At 44.6% G+C, this 21,969-nt stretch overlaps 1 protein-coding gene across 2 annotated transcripts in view; it reads right to left on the bottom strand.

Annotated features, from left to right (window-relative positions):
- The window catches only part of VCL (vinculin), a 93,024-nt gene that overhangs the window by 24,097 nt on the left and 46,958 nt on the right, over positions 1-21,969 (bottom strand). For both annotated transcript variants that reach the window (XM_087702331.1, XM_087702332.1), the window contains exons 7-15: positions 18,557-18,647; positions 15,822-15,969; positions 12,753-12,906; positions 12,064-12,239; positions 9,365-9,555; positions 7,986-8,185; positions 5,551-5,679; positions 2,353-2,502; positions 1,306-1,414 (exon numbers count right to left, since the gene is read on the bottom strand). In XM_087702331.1, coding sequence (XP_087558457.1) covers positions 1,306-1,414; positions 2,353-2,502; positions 5,551-5,679; positions 7,986-8,185; positions 9,365-9,555; positions 12,064-12,239; positions 12,753-12,906; positions 15,822-15,969; positions 18,557-18,647 — 1,348 coding nt within the window. The remainder of the gene's footprint in view (positions 1-1,305; positions 1,415-2,352; positions 2,503-5,550; positions 5,680-7,985; positions 8,186-9,364; positions 9,556-12,063; positions 12,240-12,752; positions 12,907-15,821; positions 15,970-18,556; positions 18,648-21,969) is intronic.

Below are 21,969 nucleotides of genomic sequence, written 5' to 3'. Positions count from 1 at the left end.
GAACATATTTCTTTGCTTAATCGCATGACTTAGGCTATACTAGCATTAAGCATAAAATAATATTTGGCCAACTGGTTATTCACAAGTAACTTCTTTTCGGCAAGATGTTTTGGGAGTCCAGCTATAGGATTCTTAGAAAATGTTCTCCAATCTTTTCTGTCTGTGGATCAACCCAGCCTTGCTTCAACTGAGAGATGATCTCTGAAATCTCCTCCAAAAGAGAGGGCTAGAAATGTTAAAAATTTATTTATTTATTGGCCAAGTGTGGTTAGACCCACAAGAAATCTCCCTGACCTCTCAGCCGCTTCAGCTATAATGGAGTGATATTCTTCTGGATCATCTCCAAGAGGTATTACAAGAGTAGTAGCACACCTAGGAGGGGCCACCATCAATGTTAGGTCAAAGTGTTATCAATGTATGATATAACTTGGGGAAACCCAAATGGGTTGCTGAACGCCCAGATACAGGCAGTTACATAGATGACCCTACACAAAGGTGCCAGGTTTTGATCTTCCTCGCCGGCTTTGGTCAACCCTGAACAGGACCCACATCCAACATGGTGTCTGCCAGGACTCATTGCTTAACTGGGGTCTTGTCTCTACCCCTCAGTGTGACTGTGGTGCTCCTGGAAAAAATATCCATCACATTGTGTCCAAATGTTTTTCAACATTGTTTTTCAACATAGTCCACTCTGTCCTTGAATGGCTGGGTGGACCGGACATTAACATTTGAACTAGGGGTGAAGTACTATCGTTTTGGACTGGTTAGCCTGAACCGGTAGTAAAAATGCTACTGGTTCACGTGAACTGGTAGTACCAAAAAAAATGCTTTAAAAAGTAAACAAAAAAGTTCCAACGATTGAATGGCACAGCTGATTGTTGCACAGCTGATTATTGGGACTTTTTAAAAAACTTTTTAAAGCATTTTTTAACTACTGGTTCAAGAGAACCGGTAATTAAAAAATGCTAAAAAAAATTTTTTTTTAAAATGTTGGCCATGCCCATCCAGTCACATGACTACAACCACCAAGCCGCCCCCACAGAACTGATAGGAGGAAATTGTGAATTTCACCACTAATTTGAATATAAGTCCATGTATTTGCCATATGCTAAATAAATAAAATAACTTGTCTAAAACACCAGCCTGTTCTGATTCCCGGCACTCGTTTCTTTTTCCTTTCCTTTGTGGAAAGTAAGAACATCTAATAGTCATCTTCCTTTTTCTTTCAACATCTCGCCCATTATCATTACAGAGAAAATACCCCCAGTATGGTTGAAAATAATTGCAAGGGCCCTTTATGTCCACCTGTCATTTTTTCCACATTGTCGATCCATTGGTTCTTCATGGTCTCAAAATGTTCATAAGCTGCTTGATTTCCAGGATTCCTCAGGAGGATCCGAGCAGCAGAAACCACCTGCAGATAGAAAGGGATCTCATGTAGAACAATAAGCAAATTTCCTTGAATTTTCTTTGTCGGCCTTAATAAACTGAAAGTTTGGTTATTATTCCAAGGTTGTAACCTATAAATCAACAGGAATGTCTTCTGAGATTTCTTAATTACAATGGCTTAATGTAACTCTGAATAGCTCATTGCCAGATGCTGGAGACAAACAATTGAGGTACCCAACCACCCCCCATGCCTGCTTGTGAATTCCCCCTAGGACCAGCTGATGACTTCAAGGATAGCACAGGGCCTGATACAGGGCTCTCATGCCATTTCCATACTTTCAATCCTAGATGTCATCTAGTATAGTCAAAGTTTTAGGCATGTGTGATGGAGAGGGAGGGAGAGAGTCAGAGAAAGAAAGAGAGAGAGAGAGAGAAACAGAGAGGGGAGGGAGCGAGGGAACGAGGGAGGAAGGAAGGAAGGAGTTGGGTGGAAGAAAGAGAAACAGAGAGAGACTCAGAGAAAGAAAGAAAGAAAGAAAGAAAGAAAGAAAGAAAGAAAGAAAGAAAGAAAGAAAGAGAGAGAAAGTAAGTGTGAGAGAGAGTCAGAGAAAGGAAGACAGAGTAAAAGGAAGGAAGGAAGGAGTTGGGTGGAAGAGAGAGAGGGAGTCAGAGAAAGAAAGAAAGACAGAAAGAGAGGGGGGAGGAAGCAAGGGAATGAGGAAGGAAAGAAGGAAGGGAGGAAAGAAGGATGGAAGGAAGGAGTTGGGTGGAAGGAAGGGAAAGAGAGAGAGTCAGAGAAAGAAAAAAAGAAAGTCAGAAAGTCAGAGAAAGAAAGAAAGAAAGAGAGAAAGAGAGAGAAACAGAGAGGGGAGGGAACGAGGAACGAAGGAAGGAGTTGGGTGGAAGAAAGGGAAACAGAGAGAGAGAAAGAGTCAGAGAGAGAGAGAGAGAGAGAAGACCCACCTGAGGTGTCAGTTCTCTTGCTGACTTCACGGTCGCTTGGATGCCTTCCACGGTGCTTTTGTTGGCTGTTCCAACGGCAGCTGCCTTTTCTGCCGTGGCCCCCAGCCTCGCTGCGTGATTCTCAAAGTTGGCTGCCCTTTCATCAAAGACCTGAAAGGTTAAGTGCAGCCTTAAACAAACTGAAAGGGGCTCAAGAGTTTAAACTGAGTCAGGGCCAACTTTAACAAACCCACTCAACCTCGGTTTGATTTAGAATATTGCAGGGATTCATGGAAGGCTGGGTGAAGGGAGGGCTGTTCACAGGCCATCTAGGTCAACACTTGAACAGCCCTCTTTCATCAGAGGAGGAGGGATACGACATCATCTATCTCCAGTCTACAACACAGTCCTTTCAGCAGTTCCAAGAAGGCTCCACACCCATTTGCACCACTCAAGTGACCCTGAGGACACAGATAAACCTCCAGGTAGCCTCAAGGACTTTCTAAAAAGGATGCAAATGACCAGTTGTCTGCAAGGAGCATAAATCCTTTCATTCCCCACCATCGAGTCAGAGCAGAAGAAGCTTCCTGGATGAGAAGCGAAACAACTTCAAAAGAAAAAACAAGAAAGTCCAGTTGCCTCTTGAAAAAGCAGCTTTAGGACAACCATGACGGAAGATCTCCATTGACATTCTGCTTAAAAGAGGTGGGAGCAGGTGGGTCTCCCAAGAGACATGAAGTGCTTCCAAAGTACTTCCAAACTTGAGCATAACACAGAGGAGAAATTGAAATATGGAGAGCTTTGACCCTAGATTTAGGGGTGCAGAGAACAGGGTAATCCAGTGGTGGCTTCCTACTAGTTCGGACCGGTTCAGCTGAACTGGTAGTGGTTTGGCGGCCTGGGTCTCTAGAACCGGCAGTGACTCAGGCCTGCTATGACCCCAAACCTGTTCTCCAGGCCGTGCTGTAAGCAGTGCCATCTTGTTTTTGAGTACTGTGCATGTGCGCGCAGTGTCCACATGAGTAGTGCCTGTCGGAACCCATCCCTGGGGTAATTCAACAAATTGCTTAGGTCCCAAACTGTAGGAGGCGACCAGGCTGAGCATGAGGGAGGGGTCAAGCTTGTCATCAGTCTTGAGTCCCTTTGTACCCACAAGGGATCTAAGTCCCGCCCTCCCTTAATTCCTTTGACTCCTAACTACCCCCAATTTGCTTTGACCATCAGTAGTTCAGAGTCTTCTTGAAAGTGTTAGCATGCATTAAACCTATATTTATTGGCTTGCAACTTCTTGCACCTGGTACAAACCTAACTTTGTGAGGCCACAGACTTTGTCCTGTCCAATCAAATTACATATAACCTACCAGAGTTTGTTGCAGAAAAATCAAATCCAGAAAGCACACACAGATAACTGATTCAACTGGATTCATTTATATATCTATATCTATATCTATATCTATCTATCTATCTATCTATCTATCTATCTATCTATCTATCTATCTATCATATATCTAATAAAAATCTAATAGACACCTTTCACCCTGGCTTTGCTGATAATGGATAAGAGCCTGTGGCCTAATGGCTAAGAAGTCTGCCTAGTATGTAATATAGCCCAGGTTCAAATCCCAGTAAGGGTATGGCTAGCTGATGAGAGCTAAATAGCTTGAAATAGATCTATACTAGTCTCCCTTTATTTATTTATCAGCACAAATTTAAAAAAAAACATAAATATAACAAAGGCAACAGTAAAAAAACATTGGGTTTCTGTCGTGATGGACTCTTGTGACGAGCCGATTGACAGATGATGGAAGCAGTTAGTTTCCTCCCATAATTGGGGCTTACCAGGGGTTGTAAAAATCTAATAGACACCTTTCACCCTGGCTTTGCTGATAACGGATAAGAGCCTGTGGCCTAATGGCTAAGAAGTCTGCCTAGTATGTAATATAGCCCAGGTTCAAATCCCAGTAAGGGTATGGCTAGCTGATGAGAGCTAAATAGCTTGAAATAGATCTACACTAGTCTCCCTTTATTTATTTATCAGCACAAATAAAAAAACAAAAAAAACCACAAATATAACAAAGGCAACAGTAAAAAAACATTGGGTTTCTGACGTGATGGACTCTTGTGACAAGCCGATTGACAGATGATGGAAGCAGTTAGTTTCCTCCCATAATTGGGGCTTACCAGGGGTTGTAAAAATCTAATAGACACCTTTCACCCTGGCTTTGCTGATAACGGATAAGAGCCTGTGGCCTAATGGCTAAGAAGTCTGCCTAGTATGTAATATAGCCCAGGTTCAAATCCCAGTAAGGGTATGGCTAGCTCAGTGTTTTTCAACCACTGTGCCGCGGCACACTAGTGTGCCGTGACATAGTATAAGGTGTGCCGTGGGAAAAAGACTTTATATATAGTCAATATAGGCACAGAGTTAAATTTTTTTAACATTTTCTAATGGTGGTGTGCCTCGTGATTTTTTTCATGAAAAAAGTGTGCCTTTGCACAAAAAAGGTTGAAAAACACTGGGCTAGCTGATGAGAGCTAAATAGCTTGAAATAGATCTATACTAGTCTCCCTTTATTTATTTATCAGCACAAATTAAAAAAAAACAAACACAAATATAACAAAGGCAACAGTAAAAAAAATATTGGGTTTCTGTCGTGATGGACTCTTGTGACGAGCCGAATGACAGATGATGGAAGCAGTTGGCTTCCTCCCATAATTGGGGCTTACCAGGGGTTGTAAAAATCATATATATATATATTTATATATATATAAAATAGATGAATAGGTGTACAATACCAATAGTAGATTCTTTCAACGTGGTAGAAGTTGCAAGCCGAACACAAACAGGAGAGAACAGTTAGTTTCATTTCAGAGTTCAGAGCACACAGAGTAGTTTCAGTTTCGATTCTCAGTATAGACTCAGATCTGTTTAAGCTCCCATTGGCTGACTTAGTTGCTATGCCTATTCATTGGCTGACCTTGTTACCAGATCTCTCCCAGTCGTGAATATTCTAACATAATCCTATTTACAAAAGCTGACTTCAAGAAATAAATTGTTGGAACTCAGAAATCAAGCATTGTTTCAAAAAAAAAAAAATCCCATTAATTCATTGGTATAGAATCCTCAAAGGCTGGCATCTTCAAAACAACCATAGTTATATCACTTTACAGCAGGGCAGGCTGGAAGGGTGGAAATTAAAATGTCTGTTGACCACTCACCTCATCCCTGTTAGGTGCATCTGGAGGAGCAGTGGCTGCTACGGCCAACAGCTTGATTGGGGTTGTGGTATCACTGAACACTTCAGACACTTCCTGGGTCATAGCTTCTTGCATCCTTGATTTAAGATCCTTAACAAGAATTAAGACATTTCAGATTGATAGATGAATTGATAATGAAAAGAAGGATCAGTGGTGGTATTCAGCCGCTTTGGACCAGTTCAAACGAACCGGTAGTGGCAACCTGCAGGTAGACCTACCCACCCGCCCGGCGCTATGCTGTCCTATTTATCCACGTTTTCTAAGCCACACGCATGTGTGTAAGCCGTTCACACAAGAAAAGCGTATGTGTGGAAGGCCGCACGCATGCACAAAGAGCGTGTATAGGAGTGAAGCAAGGGTGCAACCACGCGCACTCACATTTTCGGTGCGCAGCGAACCGGTGGTAAAATTATGTGAAACCCACCTCTGACACGGATTAGGGGCGACATGATAGCAATGTTCCAACATTTGAGGGGCTGTCACAAAGAAGAGAAGGCGGACCTACTCTCCAAAGAGCATGAAGGCAGAACAAGGAGCAACGGATGGAAACTATCAAGGAAAGAAGCAACCTAGAACTAAAGAGAAATGTCCTAACAGTGAGGACAATCAACCAGTGGAACAGCTTGCCTTCAGAAATTGTGGGTGCTCAAATACTGGAGGCTTTGAAGAAGAACATAGAACAGTGATGGCTAACCTTTTTTGGCTCAGGTAATGAAAGTATGCACGTGTAATAGTGCGTGTATGTGTGGCCACACCTATAACTCAATCCCCCCATGCATGCGCACATAATCCCCCTGCTGCCCCCCCCTGCACATGCATGCATGACGCCCCACCTCCTGAAGCCTGGGGAGGCGAAAACAGCATCCCCCGGAAGCCCTCCAGAAGCCGGAAACAGCCCATTTCCAAACTTTTTTGCCCTCCCCAGGGTTTGGAGGCTTTCCCGAAGCCTGGAGAGGGCAAAAATGGCCTTCTCCAGCTTTCCGGAGGCCCTTCGGAGGCAGAAAATCAGCTGGCCAGCCCATGCATGCACGCTGCAGCTGACCTAGAGCAACGGCTCGCGTGCCCTCTGTTAGGAATATAATTCTAACTGTTGGGTTGGCAATATATAAATCATGTAACAAGGTTGTATCTATTTCTTTAAACATACTGTAAAATGTGATTGGTTGCTGTTTTCTTCAATCGGCCATAAGAGGGAGCCAGAATGTCTGTTAGCTCTCTCTCTGTTTATTAGATCCTGGGCTGATCTGATCTGACTGTCGTGAGCTATTGTAAGTTTTGAAACTGTTAGCAAACTTTGTGTGCCGAAATGATTATATGATTACTGGACTATGTTATTTGGATTATCCCTTCACTGAAAGACATTGATGACTGACTGTCTTATCCGTGTATGACTTGGACTGTTTGATGGACTCTGATACCTCTATTTCCACGAAAGTAAAAGCCTATTTAAACTGCGGTGTCTCTGTATGCTGGTTTGTGTATTCTCCAACACAACTCTCACAATGCTTCTCTGTTCTGTTTTGATGTGGTTGGGCCCATTATACCACGACAAGGTGCATCCTCATGAGAAGAAAGAGTGGAGTTGCCCAGTTAGGTCCCCCATGTCCCCAACATCCCCCTCTTGAGCAAGGTGCTCCCACGCATCTTTGCAACCATTGTAAACAGGGACTCCAATGAAAGCCTCCTACAATTGCCCATATTCAACAGTTAGAAAAATCAGGGTTTCCAGCAGAAGTGCGTAACTCTGGTCTAGGAGTGCTTAGCTGTCCTAAACCCTACTGCAGTGTTTTTCAACCTTAGCTGCTTTAAGATGTGTGGACTTTAACTCCCAGAATATTCTGGGAGTTGAAATCCACGCATCTTAAAATAGTCAGGAAAAGTTGCCCTAGGGCTGTGATGGAGAACCTATGGCATGTGTGCCAGAGGTGGCACGCAGAGGCCTCTTTGTGGGCACGCATGCCATCGTGGGCACGGGCTCCATCCCGCAGTTGGCCACCTGGCACATCTCCATGGTCATGTGGCCATCATGACTAAACGCTGAAGGTGCACCGAATGCTGTTACCTTCCCACCAAAGGTGGTTCCTATTTTTCTACATGTATTTTTAACATGCTTTCGAACTGCTAGGTTGGCAGAAGCTGGGACAAGTAATGGAAGCTCACTCCGTTACACGCTGCTAGGGATTCGAACCACCGAATTGCCGACCTTTCTGATCGACAAGCTCAGTGTCTTAGCCACTGAGCCACCGCATCCCCCCCTTATGAATACTCCTGAGCAGGACATCAGCTTAACACAGAATCCTGGTTCTTCCTGCCTGACAGTTATTCTATGGGCTGCCAGCTAAGTTTAAAAAGGCAAATCTGCTGAGAGAATCTTCTAATTTCCTCCTCCTCTTTACCTTCAGTGATTCCTGCAGCTGAAGAGCCACAGCTCTGGCTTGCGGAGAGTCACCTTCTCCTCTTGCAGCCAAATCAGCCAACTGGGCAGCGAGTTGCTCCACTCGGTCACACTTGGCAAGCAGGTCCTGGCGGTAGGGCCCCATCATGACGTTGGCAAGACGGCGCCCTTCAGCCACCAGTCCCCGGATGGCAGCCTGGCCTGCATTAAAAAGCAATTCACCTTTCGGTTAGCTGTTCTCTTGGTTCACGGATGAGGCAAGAGAAAGAAACTGTGCAAAAGGGAAAAATAGATTGAGTAAAATCAAGAATTATAATGGTAGGCCGTTGCAGGAAATGTAAAGGTTCAGTCGGGACCGACTTTAGGGGGTGTTGTCCATCTCTGTTTTTGGGCTGAGAGGGCCGACATTGCCCAAAGACACTGCCATGGTCATGTAGCCAGCATGGCTATACATTGAGATGCATGGAGTGCTGTTATCTTCCCACCAAAGTGGTACCTATTTATCTACTTGCATTTGCATGCTTTCGAACTGCTACCATGTTTTCCTGAAAATAAGACCCAATGAGAAAATAAGTCCTAGTATGATTTTTTTCAGGAAGCTTGTAATATAAGTCTTACCCAAAAATAAGCCCCACTTAAGATCGTCAGTGCTCAGGGGAGGGGGTACATGGCCCCCTCCCCTGAGGGGGTACAAAGGAGGCAGAGGCACAGGGGGAAGGGGGACGCAGGCAATCCAGCCTGCCAGACATGCTGCACCGCACATCTGCCCACCCACTCTGTCCCATTGTCTGTCTTTGTTTGCCTGCAGCCATGACAGGGCAGGCAGCCATGCATCATGTGCCTGCCCCCCTGCCCGCACCTCTGCCTGATGCTTGGAGGGGCAGCCTGGCGGTCACAGCACTCACTCACGTGCGCTGCATGGGATGTGCAGCTCAAGTGCTGACCAAGAGGCCGGTGGGCTACAGCTGCTGCCAGACACCAGCATCCCCCCATGCTCACTGGCTCTTACACCCTGCTAGGTGGGGCTGAGTTAGTGACGGCCGGTCCCCCACCATCTGCAGTACTGTGTTTCCCCCCCCCAAAAAGTTCTAATGCATCTTTTGGAGCAAAAAAAAAAAAAACAGCAACAAGACCAGGTCTTATTTTCAGGGAAACACAGTATGTGAGCAGGAGTTAGGGCAAGTAACGGGAGCTCCCCCCATCATGTGGTGCTCGAGTCTCAAATCTGGAATGTCAGCTTTCCAGCTGACAAGCTCAGCATCTTTAACTGTTGAGCCATTGCAAATCCCCCCCCCCCACTTTTCCAATGCCACCAGATTGCAATATCATAGAGACCTTGCTGCTCATCCTTTCTTAGGAAGTGATTTTTACACAGCTTACCTACACCCCGATCATCCACCGTAGGGTTGTCTATCCATCTTTGAGCTTGCTCAATCTTGCCTTCCAGATGAACAGCCGGCTTGACGGGTCTGCTGTTCGCAACAGCCTTGTTGGTTTTGGACTGCAAATTCTGAAGTGATGTCGCTATTTGTTTGGCTAATGCCCGGGCTTCCGGTGAATCGCCTTTCCCACTATTGGGAAAAAGAAACAGCTGTTAAGTAAGCCTTGTAAAGTGGCCCATTAAGAAGACAAAGTTTAAGTGAAGAACTATGAATCAGCTTCTCATGAGCTTAAGCACTGTTGCTCATTAAAGTTAACAATGCCCAGTGGATTTGTTAAGTGGTCAAACAAGATTATATTTACAAGGGGGAGCAAGAATCGTAAGCAGAGGGAAAAACAAACAAGCATCATTAAGAAAGGTTGAATTTACACTGCTATTGACTGGAGACTTTGGAAAACTGATTAAAACTGCAAACCTATCTCAGTTTTTATCCTAATTCTCAAAGTATCCGCCAAACAATACTGGATTGTTAATTCACTCATTCATTCATTCATTCATTCATTCATTCATTCATTCATTCATTCATTCAATCATTCATTGAATTTATGTAACTGCCCATCTCACACACATCAAGTCAGCATAAAGTAAAGTTTTTCCTCGCACAGCTGGACCCCCAACACAGAGAGCAAAGCAGTGGTTCTTAAAGTAAGGTGGTTTGGCCATATTCTGAGGGATAATAGGGCAATTTGTAAATGTATATGTGTAATTTGAGAATCCAGTTTGAAATTGTCACTGGACTGTAAACCTAAGGTAAAGGTAAAGGTTCCCCACACACATATGTGCTAGTCGTTCCCAACTTTAGGGGGCGGTGCTCATCTCAATGTCTAAGCCGAAGAGCCAGAGCTGTCCGAAGATGTCTCTGTGGTCATGTGGCCGGCATGACTAAACTCCAAAGGCGCATGGAACGCTGTTACCTTTCCAGCAAAGGTGGTTCCTATTTTTCTACTTGCATTTTTATGGGCTTTTGAACTGCTAGGTTGGCAGAAGCTGGGACAAGTAATGGGAGCTTACTCAGTTAAGTGGCGCTAGGGATTCGAACCACTGAACTGCCAACCTTTCTGATCGACAAGCATCTTAGCCACTGAGCCATTGCATCCCTTTCAAGTCAGCATACATCAAGGCAAAAAGCAACTGATTTATCGATTTATTTCTTAAAATTTATTTATCACATAGCCCACGGTGGGGCTACTCTATTCTTACAACAATAAAAAGCTGGAGCCTGTTCCCAGTGTGTGCATGCTCAGAATTGCCAGACGAAGGGAACAGCTAAAGAACAGGGGTCGACTTAATAGGAAGGCCACAGGTGGACAATGAATGGCCCCTCCCAGAGGAAATAAAAGAGGAGCGGAAGGGGAGTAGAGTTTTCAGGAGACAATTAGTTCGCTTAATTGACTCATGATTCTCCAAGATTCCTTCCCAAGTTCTGCCGATATCGGCCTGGCAGCTCTCCAAGTCAGATAAGGTCTGTGACTGTAAATCCTCCCTTGAAAGACTTTGCTGGATGTGAATGAGCAGAATTCACAGTCAATTAATAAAAGGGGTTTTTATCGGGATAAGGAGTTTGCTTCATGCTCTTGGGAAGCCTCGGTCAGAACAGTTGCCATAGCAATAGCAATAGCAATAGCAGTAGACTTATATACCGCTTCATAGGCCTTTCAGGCCTCTCTAAGCGGTTTACAGAGAGTCAGCATATTGCCCCCAACAATCTGGGTCCTCATTTTACCCACCTCGGAAGGATGGAAGGCTGAGTCAACCCTGAGCCGGTGAGATTTGAACCGCTGAACTGCTGATCTAGCAGTAGCCTGCAGTGCTGCATTTAACCACTGCGCCACCTTGGCTCTTCACAACTGGAAATGGAGTTTGGGATCCCATTTTTGCTTTGCAGAGCACTCGGGCCACCACAGGCACCCCCAACACAAGTGATGTCGAATTGGCCACACCAACATTGGCCACACCCATTCCAGCCCCCAAGGTCAAACACAACCCTAATGGGACCCTCAATGAAATTGAGTTTGACCCTGCCATTTAACTTCTCATCCCACAAATAACATGTTACTCAACAGCAACACAGAGCCAGTGCTATCCCGACATGAAAGCACAAATACTTTAAAGCAGAGTTTGCCAATCTCAACAATGTTAAGATGTGTGGACTTTAACTCCCAGAATGCTGGTTGGGGAATTCTTGCAGTTGAAGTCCATGCATTGTCAGGTTTCCAAAAGATGCCCTAATTAATTCATGAGCCTTAAGCCAAGTTTCAAAAGAAACCCAGTCATTTATTAGGAACACCATTTCAGCAATATCCCACTACAGTCAGATCTGACCTCATTTAAATTATGGCTGAACTTTGCTCGTTTCTTCCCTCCCCTCAATCTGTGTCATAAATCACATTCTCCAATGAGGTGCAGGTCTCCCAAGCCTGTTGTAGTAGCCGAAGGTATATGTGGAACTCTAGCCGAAGGTATATGTGGAATGTGCTCCATGGCAACTTATAACAGATATGTAAATGCTTTATGAGTTGACATGCATCTTGTCAGAGTTTTAGGAAAGCCTGCTTGAAGCAATGGGATATACATGGTGGATTCAGGCCACCGAAACCCAGGGGTTTTTCAGATATTCACAAAAGCAGCCAATACATACTGTTTTCGAAGGTCGGACAATTTAGCTGTCAAAGCAGAGATTTCTCCCATGGACCGCAAAATGTCATCTCTCTCCTTGGGGTCTTCACACAGTTCTGCAATTTTCCTGGCTTCTGTCATAATGCCCCGGATGTGTTCTGCTCCTTCGCTGCCCCCGTTAGGATCTGCCAGCCAGCTCTTCATCAAGAGAAACAGGGGTCAATGGCTTGTGATCTTTGAATCTCCTACATTCAGTCAACGTCTATCTCAAGGTTAAAATAACAGTTCTGGCACCAAGGGAATTTGCAGAAAGCAGACGAGAAGAATACGTAAGATCAGAGGTGGTATTCAGCTGGTTCGGTCCACTTCACCCAAACCAGTAGTGGAAATAATGGGTGGACCTGCCTACCCGCCCCAGCTTTATGCTGTCCTATTTAGGCACATTGTTTAGGCCAGGCACATGCGCCAGAGGCGCAAGAGAGTGCAAAGCGTATGCATGGAAGGGGCGTGTGTGTCTGTGAGGTGAGCGGGCACACGCAGGGAGAACCGGTGGTAACAAAATGTGAAACCCACCACTGCGTAAGATCGGTAATTGTTGAATTCAATCATTCTCAAATCATTACAGCAACAAAAATCATTATCTGTTAGAAATCAGAAATCATTTTAAGGGTATCCACCACCCTTCCCTCTTCATGGCAAGACTGTGAGTACCTGAGCAGCGTCAATCTTCTTGGCTATGGCCTGCTTAGAGTTGGTCATCGCGTCCAGCTTGTGAGCTGCGTTTTCCACCTTTGCAGTTAGTAAGTCCAGCCCTTGAGCGATCTGCTGAGCTTTCTGCATGGCGAGAGGGGTGGCACCTTGGCCCCTGTTCAAGGGGAGAAAAAGATGCATAAATCCCCAGATACATTTGCAACACTTGACCGGGGTACATAGAATCCAGATGAAGCCAAAGTAGGACCCATGATGAGGCCAAACCTACCCTAACTAAATAATGGAATCTCCCCCTCCCCACTGCTATCCACCATCTTCTGGATTAGAGACATTTCTTCTTAAAGCTACTTAGTGAAGAGTAATTAAGCACCATGAGCAACCCTCACAAGATTGCCCAAAATGCAATCACACAACCATGGGGGGAGGCAGATGTGGCTGAAATTGGGTCGTAAGTAGTTTTAGGAGGGTACGACGCAACTTCAAATGGTCACTAAGTCAAAGAATACCTGTATTTGTTTTCTTTACATAATCCATCTGAAAGGAAATTAGGAACGCCTCATAAGAACATGGCAAAGGATTTAGATGTTGACATTGTTCCGTTGGCAGCAACATGAAGATGGATGTGGATGAGGTTATATGGGCTACAAATAGAGCAAACTAGAGCAACTTGTGGCTTGTTGGTGGTCCATGGACATTCTAAGCCAGGGGTGTCAAACTGAAGGCTCATGGGCCCAGATCCGGCCCATGGGGTGCTTAGGTCTGGCCTGAAGGGCCATCCTCAAAACAACAAAGGATCAGCCCACAGTCTGCCAGCAAAAAGGAAGCTCAGGAGGACCAAGAGTTGCAGGAGGCTATCACAGCCAAAAATGGAGCTCGAGGGCTGAAAGTTGCAGGAGGCTGTCACAGCTGAAAACGGCACTCAGGAACCCATTTTTGCTGACAGAGCACTCAGGCCACCACAGATGCCCACGACACGAGTGACGTCAAGCTGGCCACGCCCACCCTGGCTCCCTGAAGTCAAACATAACCCTGATGCGTCCCTCAATGAAATCAAGTTTGACACTCCTGTTCTAAGCACTCTCATGTGGAAATGAAACCCAATACTAAAAGGTATTCAAACAGGAACAATAGGAAGAGGAACAGTCTTTGCCTAATTAAGCCACTTCTGGCAGTCTTCATTGTGACATTGGGGGGAAATAATCCACCAAACATATTTTTACACTCCCCTGCTTTTCCTCAGTAATAAAACCATTAAACAAACAATGAAACACTGAGACACTGAGACAACATTTAATGGAATGCTCCCATTAAAAATACAGTATAATGGAGACTTTTCTATGAATGTATAATACCATTCGTGAATCTGAATTCAAGATAACTCCCCTCAAAATGGAAGAGAGGTGGATTAGGATACAAGACCCAAATAAAAACTTGTACAATTGCCATTTTCAACCTTATCAACTTTGGCCTCAACTCAAAGCAGCCTTGGAGATTCCTCCTACCACAAGGAATGGGGCATGGGTGTATATGAGACACTAGTGTATGTGCAGTTGAGTTTCGACTAAAAAAGGAGAATATTTGTACGTCGGGGTTAACATGAGGGGTTCCTGGTGCTCTCTGACACTGCTTGTTTTCTTGCAGACGTTTCATTACCCATACTAGGTAACATCATCCGTGCTAGTAGGGAGTGCTGTTTGCCATCAGTTTATATTCTAATGCTGTGATGGCGAACCGCTGGCTCCAGCTGAAAGGCCAGCTGATTTTCAGCCTCGGGGGGCCGGGGGAGGGTGCTTTCACTCTCACCAGGCTTTAGGAAAGCCTCTGGAGCCTGGGGAGGGCGAAAAACAGGCCCAACGGGCCAACTGGAAGTTTGGAAGTGAAAACGGCCTCCCCTCGTCCCCCAGAAGCCGGAAACGCATCATTTCTGAACTTTCCTGGAGCCTGGGGAGGCCTCCCCTGATGCCCTGGAGGAAATACCAAGCTCAGCTTAGAGCCGAGTAGTGCGGCGCATGTGTGTGGGGGGGGGGGAGCGTGGGGTGTGTGTGCATATATGTACATGTGGGGGCGCGCTTTGCATGATGGGTGTCAGCACATTTGTGCGCAATAGCACACACGTCCTTACATTTTTGGCACCCAACAATAAAAAGCTTATCCATCACTGTTCTAGTGGTTTGCCTGTCAATATTGATGGGGATGGTCTTAGAGATTCTTTGATTGGGCTGCTTGCCATTGGCTCTTTGGCAGTTTTTTGACTAGGGTATTGTTTACTTCTGGATTGTTGGTGTGAGGTTAATCTTGGAGTTCATCTATGCTGGGGAGTGTCCTTTCACATTCCGTTAAGGTAATTTTACAATAAAAAACTTCCTCTCTGGATTAGCTGACAAGGTTGACATCAGGAACAAGGAAAAAGAACACTAAGAATGCCTTAAATAAAATTAAATGGTGATATAGAGAAACTATAAACTGATGGAAATTCTTTATGAAAATTTGACAAGCAGAATCCAGGGGTGGGACTGAAAAATGTTAGCAACCGGTCCTCTGCCTAGTTGCTGGAAGGGCGTGGCCATGGTAGGCATGGCCTACTCAGTCTTCTACACCGCAGCAGGGGGGGGAGGAGTTTTTGCCCTCCCCAGCCTCCAGAAGCTTTCCTTGAGCCTCCGGGAAGGCGAAAACAATCTCCCCCCGTCTCCAGAGGCCCGAAAATGGGCCCATTTCTAGACTCCCAGGAGGAACGTTTTTCACCCTCCCAGAACCTCCATCCAGGCCCTACACTTACCTGCCATGATGAATGGGCTGCATGGGAGGGGAGGGGTGGGCAGGGCTAGCCAGTCCTTGCAATAACAGGTTCAGTGAACCAGATGCAAAATTAACATCCGATTCACTCAAACCGGTGCGAACCGGCTAAATCCCACCCCTGACAATGCCAGGAAAGCTATCCTCTTGAACAAATTTTATCCACCACTATTAGTCCACTGGTAAAATAAATAGATACAAATTGTGGGTGATTTTAGCTTTTTTTTTAAAAAGAAAAGAAAAGCAAGGTTTGTTATTTTGTTGGCAGCGGCTTACCTGGCCCGAAGATCAGCTAGTTGATCCGTCAGCTGGCCCAACATTTTGCAGGTGCCTAGAATCTCCCGGCGTTCTTTGCCTGCACACAATTCTCCAACATTTCCTGCTTCGTCCAGGATTTGCCTTATGGCTTGTTCACCAGCGTCACCTAGGAAGCAAGAATGGGTGAATAGAGGCCATGTATCCAATGCATCGTCGGGCTAATTCAATATTCACAAAAGTCTGATCACTGAGAATTTGAACAGCTAATTTACCTAAGCATGGAAACAGGGCGATTCTGCTTTAAAAGCCCACAATAATGTGGATAAATGAACAGAATCTGAAGTTGTGAGATCCAGTCTCTTAAACGAGAAGGAGTCTCCCATTGATTGGCTGAAAATAATAGGCAGCAAATTCAGTAGCAGATGAAGCAGAATAAAAAAAACATGTCTCCTGTCAAATGAACCTATGACACGTGTGGCCAAGGTCAACTCCACTGCGCATGCATGCATGCATGCCTCTCACTGGCTAGTTGATTTTCAGGTCTCTCCCACACATGCAGAGGACATGCAGGGGATGCACACACATGTGCAGGGGGCAAGGGATTATGCTTACATGTGCAGGGATGGGGGGAGCACAGGGGGGTGCACCAACCCCGTGGCCCCTTTTTTATCTCAGGCAGCTTCAGGGAGGCTTGCTAGACCCAAAACAGGGGGGGGGTCTCCCGCACATGAGCCAGGGCGCACGGAGGGGTGTCGCATACACATTGCATTATGGGTGTGGGCATGCGATGACAAAAAGGTTAGCCATCACTGGTCTGGAGTATCCTTGTCTTTACCAAGGAGGCCAAGTTTTCATTAGCTGCCTGTCAAATGCAATCCATCGGGTTGAAAAAAAAAGTTTAGGTGTTAAGACTTGAGAAAGAAAATAAATATAATTCTGCAAATTGGAGCCAAGATTTTTTTTTACTAATATTAACTGGCCGCATCCTAATTATAATAGTTAAAAGGAGTTGGCTAAATTAACTTAAACAGCCTAGCATGGCATATGTCAGATGTTATTCCATCATTTCAAAATGTGATCAACATTCTGAGGCTAACATATTCAAATCAAAATGGAGAGACAAATTGATTTAATTAATTATAGAGCTCAGCTCATATACAGTATAACTATTTAAATATGGATCATATTTCTTTACAAATGAGTTATGCTAATATAACAATAAATATGCAATAACCAAGAACAGAAACCATTCCAGAATATTAATTAAGGAAGATTACAAGCTAAATTATTTGGATAACTTAACAAAATAGGCAAAGATTTCCAAACTCTCTTATGTAGCAGCTTGCCCACTAATCTTGATAACTTTAAGACCTGTGGACTTCAACTCCCAGAATTCCCCAGCCAGCCATGTTCCCAGCCTGACTGGCTGGCTGAGCAATGCTGGGAATTCTGCTCTAAAGTACTTTTGGTCCTCACTCTACTGGCTTTCTGGAAGGTCTTTCCTTTCAGGATGGAGACATTGCAACCCCTTTTCTTAATTTTATCACTTTTAGGTTTGTATTTTAATCATAATTTAAATGTTTGCTTTGTGTGTGTTTTTTAAAGTAAAAAATAAAAATCTCTGTAAGCTGCCTAGAATCTGGATGGATGAATGGGCAAAGAAATTGAGACAAATATATTTTGCAAATACTTAGTCCATTTGCCTTCCTTGAAGGAATCTAAAAGCTTCCCCAGCAAGTAACTTGTGTTTATGAGTGCAATTACGCCATCAAAAAAGGAATGTGAGAATAAGTGTACCATAATTCAGCATCCCAACAATCTTGGCTCTTATATTGCCATCATGCATAAATTTGAGAAAAATATTGATGGTTCTTTAATGGAGGGGCAGAAATGGGACTTAGCAGATTGTCACTGATAGGGGAAGCACTGTGGTACTATTGACCAAACCAAAATAATATTTTTAGCTCCATAAGACACATTTTTGTCTCCCCAAAGTTCGGTGGAAATGTCTGTGCGTCTTATGGAGCAAATATTGCCAAAGCCCCATCCACCCCTCAGCCTCCACCCTTTGGCCGCTTTTGGCTTCTGCACGGCCCATTTTCGGCCTCCACGCACCCCATTTTTGGCCTCCAAAACCGGGATGCACGGAGGCCAAAAACGGGGCACACGTACGGCCCTCCTCAGCTCCCTTTTCACTGGCAGAGGGTTGCAGGAGGCCGTCACAGCTGAAAACAGAGCTCGGGACCCATTTTTGCTGGCAGAATGCTTAAGCCAGTGTTTTTCAACCACTGTGCCGTGGCACACTAGTGTGCCGTGACATAGTGTAAGGTGTGCCGTGGGAAAATTACTTTATATATAGTCAATATAGGCACAGAGTTAATTTTTTTTTTAACATTTTCTAATGGTGGTGTGCCTCGTGATTTTTTTCATGAAAAAAGTGTGCCTTTGCACAAAAAAGGTTGAAAAACACTGGCTTAAGCCACCACAGGCACTGACACGGGTAATGTTGAACTGGCCACGCCCACCCTGGCCACTCCCATCCCGGGCCCCCTCAGTCAAACACAACCCTGATATGGCCCTCAGTGAAATCAAGTTTGACACCGCTGCCATACCAGATCTGTCATTGCCCGGGTTAACAAGGACTGCGGCAAAGGAGTTTAATTTAGCCCTGGTTGCATTTTTTTCCTTCTTTCCCTCTTGAATAATATTCTTTCATCTTGCCCCATTTTCATTTTGATCCCTGTCCACATTACCTGCTGGAGCAGTGGGGTCCCTGAGCCATCCCTTGGCCTGGTTCATCTTGGAATCGATTAAAGCCAGAGCTCTCTTTATGGCTTCCGTGTCCTTTCCCGAAAAAGAAGAAAATAGGAGATTATCCTCATAGAGGACTAGCAAATGCAGGTGTTGATGCAATTTACAATAACAAAGCACTTCTTGGTTTGCAGGCAACTCTCTCCCATGATAAGCAACTCATGAAATAATCAGCAGCGCACATATTAAATGTCAGACACATTTCTGTTACTCAAAATGCACGAGGTAGAACATGCATTCCTTAAGGCCTTATTGTGATCCATTGTTTTCCAAGCACAGAACACTCGAGAGAAAAAGAAATAGGATGGCATTCCTGTTAAATCTTTACCCTCAGATAATAGAATGACAGCCACAGAGAACACCCCATGCACACTTCATATCAAGGAGTTTAGACAAGAATTCCTGTGCAAAGCTGCTGGAAGAAATGGATTTGTTTTGTTTGATCTTCATGGGGATGGATCCAGCCACAGGAATGAGTAATGATTTCTTAGTCCAACGAACTGCCAGCAAAATCATATTTAGAAGTGTTGCCGCATCTGTTCATCTTTCTTTTCTCCCACAAAGCTATCAGCAGCGTTGTTCTAACGGAGGCTTCCCAAAAGCTCGAAGCCGACTTCTTGTCCTGATCAAACCTCTTTTATTTAGGTTAAAGAGAATTCCTCTCCAGCAAAGTGCCAGCCAACAGTCTTTCAAGAGATGTCACAACTACAGACCATTATCAGGCTTGGAGAGTTGCCAGGTTAATATCTTCCAAATGCCACACTGTAGCAGACAATACTTGGCAAGAAGTCAGGAACAGATCTTCACCCTAATGAATTGGACTAATTGTCTCCTGCAAACTCCAGTCCCCTTTCGCTCCTCTTTATTCCCTATGGGAGGGGCCATTCACCATCCACCTGTGGCTTTACTTCCAAGTTGGCCCTTGTTCCTTAGCTCTTCCCCTCTCCTGGCAGCTCTGCCCATGCGCACTGGGAACAAGCTCAGCTGTCCTTCTGCCCCGCTGATGTCCGACTCCGAAGGCAGCTGATAACTGTTGGATGGCCCTAGCCTCATCTGTGCCTCTGACGCAGAGCCCTCATCAGAGCCTTCCCCAGACTCCAGGACTGGCCCATGTTCCTCCCCAACTTCCTCCCTGTCTGAATCTGCTGCCAGATCTGTTGGCCACTGGCGGCCCACAACACTGCCAATTCCCTCCATGGGTGGTGAGATTATTCTTATTTAATGGTATCTAATGGATTAAGCAGGAGGAAAAAATGTGACACCATGCCCCATGGATCAATTAGGTATAGCACTGGATTATAAACTTTCTAAAAGCCCCTTATTTTCTAGTTCTTATTTCTCAGATAAAATTATGGCTGGCTACATCAGCAATATGAAGATTCCCAGAAGCATAGAAAATGCAGTCTCCCTATTATTCACAACCCACCACCCCTTTTGGAACTGTTATGGAAATTTTCAAAGAGCCCATTAGAAGGTCAGAAGTTAAGGTCCAATGTTCTTTTGCCAATCACCACAGCACCACGCAACACTCAAACCCCAAAGCGGATACCCACATTAGAATAGAACAGAATCACAGAGTTGGAAGGGTCCTTGGAGGTCTTCTAGTCCAACCCCCTGCTCAGGCAGGAAACCCTACACCATTTCAGACAGATGGTTATCCAACATCTTCTTAAAAACTTCCAGTGTTGGAAGTTGGTTCTTCAAACTTTGCATCATGCCAGAAGATGCAATTTGGAGAGTAAAAATATTTAAACGAGATGTAAAATAGTCAGTTGACATGTTTTATCCCCTGTAAGTCGAGAACTACCCGAAGGGTAACACTCGCCACACAGAAAACCACACAACACACAGCAAACACCCTCCCCCACCCCAGAGTCATGCTTTTCTGTTTTAGTAGAAAAGGCAGCAGTTGTGGGTTGAGGAAGAGATCTTACCTTCTAAAAGGTGAAGGTGAGGGGGAAAGGAAAAAATTAAGGAGAAAGATATATATAGATATAGATATAAGTAGTAGTTCTGAGAAAGAAATTATTATTAATAGTGGGCTAATCTGCTTTCAGGCCTAAGCCTAAGGGCCACCCTCTGCAGAGGCTCACCCATAATCACAGTTCTTCCTTCTGTCAGTGATTAATTAACAAGGCAGAATTCAGCTTCTTTTTCAGAGATTCGTGATTTAGTACTAATAGTGATTTGGAGATTACAATTCGAAGGAAGAAAAAACATGGCTAAATTCTACGTGCCTATCTACACGTGCTTAAAACAAAATGGATATTTTTTTAAAAAAAACAACGTGCAAGTCATTTTACAGATAGCAGGAGATACAATGCTGGGACAACAAGTCAGAAAGCCGCAGAATCAAACGAAATCATCTTCATTTAATGGTCCCTTAAGGGGTGGACTCTGGACTCCTGAATGGAGCTAGCAGAGAGTTTTCATGGCCAGATGCCCTTCCTGTCACCAATGAGGAGTTTTGTTCAGCAGATGTATTCTTCTCAGTGTGCCCAGAGAGAGAAATATTTGCCTCTACCTAGGATCAAACTCACAGCCTCCTGATTGTGAAAGCTCCACCCCTAGGACACCGCACCATTCCTGAATTGAAACTAAATGTTGATTTATTTTCCCAGCAGAACAGAAGAAAGAGGCTCAGTTCTTCAAGCCAACTCCCCCCACAGGATCATCCTCTGCTAAAACAGTTTATCCTCACATGGAAACCGCCTCAATAAAAGCAATGGATAGAAATGCACGGCATGTCAGATGTTTTGACAGTTCTACAATTCTCAATCCATTGAAATAATTAAGTCTCTGAAAAGAATCATTTCCTCCCTGAAGCCATCACATTTGCAGTGGGTCACTGATAGGAAATTTGCCGCTTTCAACCAAAATCAAAAAATTCCGTTTTTAACCAATTTAGGTCTTGAAATTATAAATCTGTGGGTATTTTAAGGTACCCATCTCAGGACTTAATTCCAGGAAGGAAGTCCACGTCAATCATTTTAGGAAGCGGGAACTTCAACTGCAAAGATGCCCTTGGGATGTCCCCAAGCCCACACATCTTAAAATGGTTGAGGTTGAAAAACACTGATTTAGAGAAACATTCAGATTATGATACTTTATTTGCTTATTGGGGTGTTTCCCAGCCAGGAGATGCAATTTTAAAACAAATAGCCATCCAATTTGTTGGATAAATTACTCTATTTTTTGGAATATAAGATGTACTTCTCCCCTCTAAAAGAGGTGAAAATTTGGGTGCGTCTTATAGACCAAATGTAGCCCTGCCTACCCACCCGCCCCCACCCTTTGGCCTCTCCCTCCAAGCAATTTGCATCCCTGCCGCAAACAACGAACAGCATGTTTCAGT

This window comes from Thamnophis sirtalis, unplaced genomic scaffold (assembly GCF_051295495.1).
Source record: "Thamnophis sirtalis isolate CommonGarterSnake01/CBP01778 unplaced genomic scaffold, rThaSir2_p1.2 scaffold_15, whole genome shotgun sequence".
In the NCBI taxonomy this organism is placed as follows: Eukaryota; Metazoa; Chordata; class Lepidosauria; order Squamata; family Natricidae; genus Thamnophis; species Thamnophis sirtalis.
Note: the sequence above shows the minus strand (reverse complement) of the source record. Positions and strands in the feature narration are given on the sequence as shown.